The sequence below is a fragment of the Dysidea avara genome, chromosome 6, assembly GCF_963678975.1.
Source record: "Dysidea avara chromosome 6, odDysAvar1.4, whole genome shotgun sequence".
NCBI lineage: Eukaryota > Metazoa > Porifera > Demospongiae > Dictyoceratida > Dysideidae > Dysidea > Dysidea avara.
The window spans coordinates 13998596-14004119 of NC_089277.1; the positions used below are offsets into that span (position 1 = coordinate 13998596).

The window sequence follows — 5524 nt, forward strand, 5'->3', positions numbered from 1 at the left end:
CGGTATTTGCAAGTTTCGCGTGTCAGACGGCACGTTAATTTTGTCGTATGCCTTAGTTTTTATGCCTGTCACACCCGAGAGAAATGGCTTGTGGTGACTTTCAAGGTCTTGTTCTGAAGGGAGTTACAAAACTAAATTGCAAGGAATTGGGACGCGGGGCTTACGGGAGAGTTTACGCGGTCAAGTATTGTGGGACGATATGTGCCGCTAAAGAGATTCACTCCATTTTGATCGAAGAGGCGAGAGACGAGGAAATGCAACGAACAGTGGAATCGTTTATGAGGGAATGTTGCCAATGTAGTGTGTTGCGTCATCCAAACGTCATCCAATTCTTAGGTGTTTGTTATACCTATGCCTATGGGGCGGGCCGCGGTGTCCAAGGAAGAATGAGGCTACCAGTAATGATCATGGAGATGATGGCAGATAGCTTGACCTCACTGGTGGATAAACATGAGAAGATTCCATATAACTTGAAATTTTCAATTGTCTATGATGTCTCCCTCGGTCTGTGCTACCTTCACAATCATGATCCTCCCATAGTCCATCGTGATCTCTCCCCCAATAATGTCTTGTTGACGGCACATCATGTGGCAAAGATTAGTGATCTTGGAGTAGCCAAGGTGATTAAGGCTGATAGTAGAAAGACAATGACTAAGGCTCCAGGAACTGTTGATTTTATGCCACCTGAAACACTTGATGAGACTCCAGTTTATGGCCCTCCTGTGGACGTGTTTGCTTTTGCTGGAATAGTCCTCCATACATTCAACCAACAATGGCCTTATTCATCCAAGCAAGTTCAGTTTGACCCAATAACCAGAAAGAGGGTGGCCTTGTCTGAGGTTGAGCGCCGTCAACAATACCTGGACAAAATGAGAGGAGGTGAGGCTGAAGTATTAAGGCCACTGGTGGAAGAGTGTCTAGATGATGATGCTGCTATGAGACCGAACATAACAGTTGTTTGTGAGAAGATCCAAGTTAGCAAGGACAATTACATGAAGGGGTTGCCACAAGATATTATCACTCTACACCAACAAGTGCAACAACTGAAAAGTGAAACTAGGGAGCAGAAATTTGAAATCAACCAACTGAAATTCGAAGTTGACCAGTTGAAAAAACAGTTGGTGAGTTTTAATAGTTTTGTTAGCATTACCATGTATCATAACCTTAGTCCTCCACAAGGAATGTACGAACACAACAAGTAGCCAGTCAACAGAGTAACTGCAGGACCAAGATGATGATAGTGAGCCACTTTTTAAGTACATATATACCTTATACTATACCATTTTATGAACCGATCGCAACATTGTGATGACAGCAGAGGCTGGTTTGTAAAAAGCTCCAATACATTTTCCTACAGTGGCCTTGTCAGATTAGCTATATGACTGTACATATAATCTACTTGAATCATATGTTAATGCCTAAAGTAATATTATTCATTACCTGCCCCTTGTCCCTGTTGGCCCTGCCAGTGTGCTCACCTGCCAGTGTGATCCCATGCAGATAGTCTGATGAATAATAGTTGTTTATTAAGGCTTCTCGGTTACAGCATAAGTGCTGAAGAGGTCTGTAGGACACCTGGTCCTACAGCCTGTTTAGAGATGTTGAATTGACTCCCACAAACATCACTAGCCAAGCACACTGGTGGAAAAATAAGAGGGGCCCATACAATATGGACCAATTTCATTTTTGCTGAGGACCCAAACCGGACGGGAAAAGATTGCTTCAGTTACCCCGCCTTTTTTAGGTGGCTCTGCACACTTGTAACACTCTAATATATGGCAAGTAGTTGTTTAGCAGTGCAAATCTGCATAGCAAATGCCAGATTATAGAGATCATTGTCATTTCCTTAAGAGCCCAAGTACACTGAGTACAGTACATACTAAATTTAGTGACTGAAACTTTCAAAAACAGATGGTCGCTCTACACGCCTTACATGAATATGATTAAGCATAGCCATTCAAAATCTTTTATCAAGGAAACATACTATCACATTCCATATTAACTTATTACAACATCCCAAGACAACTCAATCTGTATTTGCAAGACCTCCCTTGAATAACATTATGACTTTCATTAGCTATAGATAAGCACCAGCTGAACATCTGTCAGGGAACTACAAGCACAACATTTTCTGGTGAATTATTCACAAGATACTAGGGCAAATACTTTCAATTACCATTAAAACACTCATTGATTTCAATTTTCTTGCAATAAAAATGCAAAATGGTTTGTATTTGCTTTATTTATTATCCACTCAGGAGGCACCTCCATTAATGCAAGCACTTACCAGTGGTAGGTACCACATAAAATGGACTCAGCTAGCCAGTCTTCCTGCTCCTGGGTATGGTGTAGTTGTCACAGTGAAAGAAAAAAAGGTCTATGTTGTTGTTGGGACTACTCCAGTTGATGAGGCTAAACATCAAGTATATGCCTATGATATCAACACTGGCCACTGGGAACAGTTACCTCCTTCAGGTCACTACTGTGGTGTTCCTCACATCATTGGTGGAAAATTAGCTATTATTGGTGGACGTCTGTCTTCTACCAATGAAAGAACTAATAAAGTCTCTACATTTGATGAAACTAGTCAAACTTGGACATCGTATTATCCTGACCTTCTCTCAGTCAGGAACAGACCAGGGGTGGTTACTCACTTAGAGCATGTTATTGTTGCCGGTGGAGCTAAAAGCCACGGTAGCACACCAGTAATACAAGATGATATTGAAGTTCTTAACTGGATTGAGAACTCCCATTGGAGAAAAGTCTCCACTTATCTTCCTATGCCAATGGTACACTTCACACCTATTTTGACTGACAAACATTTACTCATAGTAGGGTACAATGATGCTGACAATGTACGTAATAAAACAGTCTACAAGATACCTGTTGATGATATCACCAGACCACGTGACCAACAACAAAGCACAGACACATCCACCAAATGGATTAAAATGACTGATGCCACTCACTGGTATACAGCCCTAGTCCCTAACTCATCCCCACCAGTGATAGTTGGTGGATCAGATCAAAATGGTATAGCAACATCAGATATTAAGATGTATGATGACTCTAGCAAGAGCTGGAAAAAAGTTGCATTGTTAACATCAGCTAGATCATATGTAGCTGTAGCAGCAGTCAGCAACAATACCATTATAGTTATTGGAGGACTTACTAAAGGAAAAAGCATAGGTAATGCTAAAGCATCCAGTATTACTACAGTGGAACTGGGACAAGCACAAATAACTCTTACTAACTAGTACTCTGAGTAGAGTTGCATGTTATAATACTGCAGCTTACATAGTCAAATTTCTGGTACACTACATCATGTGAGGTTTTATCATAATCATATAGTAACTAATGCACACTGAGATGTGTATGTACAGAATAATTACAGCATCACTTTTCTTAGAAGGGGTTTCCACTGGAAAGTAGATGCAGATGCTGGTGAAGATTTAATTCTCCAGATTGTTGAATTAAAATAAACTGTAGGGCTGAGTGATACTGCCATTTTAGTATCACGATCGATACTAAAGCCACTATTCACGATACTGAATAGTTCACGATACTTACAAATAAGTAAATCATAGCTGGTGCTACATAGCATATTGCTCAGCATTCCTGCAGGAAGTCCTTATATGTGATAGCAAACTAGCCACTATCATCCTTGTTTACAGTAACAGTTATTGTAACACATGCTTTGAGGTTGTTATGGTGTTCACACCTCTCTGCAGGGGAAACTAGATGGGTGGACTTTATCATTTCCAAGGATTCTTAGCCTAGTACTGCATAACAAATGGATTTTTAATGACAGTAATGTACAGGCATGGTATCACGATAGTTAATAACAAAATATCGCGATATCGATACTTTCAAAATATCGCGATATATTGCTAAAACGGTAGTATCGCTCAGCCCTAATAAACTGACCTATATAATTATATGCCTGATGATCTCACACACGCGCGCACACACTTTGTATCATTAAAAGAATAAAACTTACAGTATGGTAGTACTGTATACTCAGGATCATAAAAGTTTGGACTTTTCTGGCCAAAAACATCACCCAAAAATAAGCCTTACAGTAGGCACCTTGGCAGTATTGGTTAATATAACCAAGCCCAATATTATACAACCTGAAATGCTTCCACAAAGTTGCTACGGAATTTCAAAACAATTATTTGTCCACTTTGTAAGTGACATAATAATATTATTGTGTTGCATATATCTACTTAGTCTATAATAGATAGTTAATGTAAACAGATGATATAGGTCATGGTGCATTTAAACAGATTTCCTGATTCTATTATTAGCAGGGCCGGTTCAAATACATGCATGGCCTCAACTATACACTGGGTATATACTTCATTCTTAGGTACAGAATACATTTAAACTAGTGTTGCACCGATATGCATATTTTCACTTTTACCGATACCGATGTTTCACTCATTCCTGTAGCCGATATGCCGATATTTACCGATATTCTTCTATTCTGTAGGTCAGGGGAGAAGGAGCAAAAATCATCTAAAGTTTATGTGCATGTATAACGTTTGTTGAAATAATTTAATTACTTGCGTGGGCGGCCAATTCTACAATGTTTGCTACCAGTGTGCCACTAACCCCTTACATGGAAATGAAAGCCAAGTAGTTATAAAACACCTAAGTCAGCTTCTCAAACGGAGTTTTGGTGGGATTCCAGACCCTTTCCAAATAGTGATTGGTTGATTGCGTGGGGGGCCGATAAATATACACAGCCTATTATAGCCTTGCAGCCACACTATTCACACATAAACAAGCCTAAATAGTTATAAACAGGTACAGCAAATAAATGTTTACCACTTACCACTGCATTCACTGCTTTCTTTTAATACTGTCACATGTTTATTACTGTCGTTAATGATTGATTGTGGGTTTAGGTTATCGGCAAATAACTTCCTCTTTGTAGCCGATACCGATACTTGCAAAATCACCTTATATCGGCTGTTACCGATTATTCAACCGATTATCGGTGCAACTCTAATTTAAACACCAGTTAGGGCACTACAAACAAAATTATAATTACAATTAATGTCGGTATTGCGTGTTTTACATACTGGACAAACATGCTATATCTTGTGGATGTGCAAGCAGAGATTTCATATAATATGTGGTCAGACCTGCAAGAACCCCATACATTTTTTCAAATTCTGTTTTAATGCATTTTAGCTAAAGGAATGAATGGCCAACCAAAGTTTCGGCTCGGACTTTTGAAGTTACAGTGCTACAAAGTGGCAACAACAGAAAAAATTGACTTGTACAGTGAAATTAAATTACAGGTGCTTAATCAAACTATTATAACTTATGAATTCAGTCCTCTGCAAAACCTACACCATCGGGTTCTCCATGATCAGGCAAACCCATTGCTGGGTAAGTTTTGTCTTCGGGCTCTTCCTACAACCCTAGTGTGAAATAAGGCGAAAATGTGAAGAAAAGAAATGATATCGAAATGCTTGTCCAAATGCAAGGCAGATTAACACTAATATATTAC

General features: G+C 39.3%; 1 protein-coding gene and 1 long non-coding RNA gene across 2 annotated transcripts; one reads left to right on the plus strand and one right to left on the minus strand.

The window, feature by feature from the left end:
• On the plus strand, positions 1-3406 carry LOC136257493 (uncharacterized). The gene is made up of 3 exons (XM_066050710.1): positions 1-1121; positions 1169-1240; positions 2259-3406. The coding sequence occupies exons 1-3, from the start codon at positions 84-86 to the stop codon at positions 3255-3257; spliced, it is 2109 nt and encodes a 702-aa protein (XP_065906782.1). The 5' UTR covers positions 1-83; the 3' UTR covers positions 3258-3406.
• LOC136257497 (uncharacterized) lies at positions 2179-5019 on the minus strand. Its single transcript, XR_010702034.1, has 3 exons — positions 4841-5019; positions 2467-3079; positions 2179-2412 (listed from the first exon to the last, which is right to left on the minus strand). It is a non-coding gene; the product is annotated as an uncharacterized lncRNA (long non-coding RNA).
• Between the last annotated feature and the right edge of the window lie 505 nt (positions 5020-5524).

Bases quoted from the DNA above. Each gene is read 5' to 3' on its own strand.
- LOC136257493 (XM_066050710.1), top strand. From the start codon at position 84: ATGGCTTGTGGTGACTTTCAAGGTCTTGTTCTGAAGGGAGTTACAAAA. The intron at 1,122-1,168 runs GTGAGTTTTAAT...TCATAACCTTAG, and splicing joins ACCAGTTGAAAAAACAGTTG to TCCTCCACAAGGAATGTACG. The intron at 1,241-2,258 runs GTGAGCCACTTT...TTATCCACTCAG, and splicing joins GCAGGACCAAGATGATGATA to GAGGCACCTCCATTAATGCA.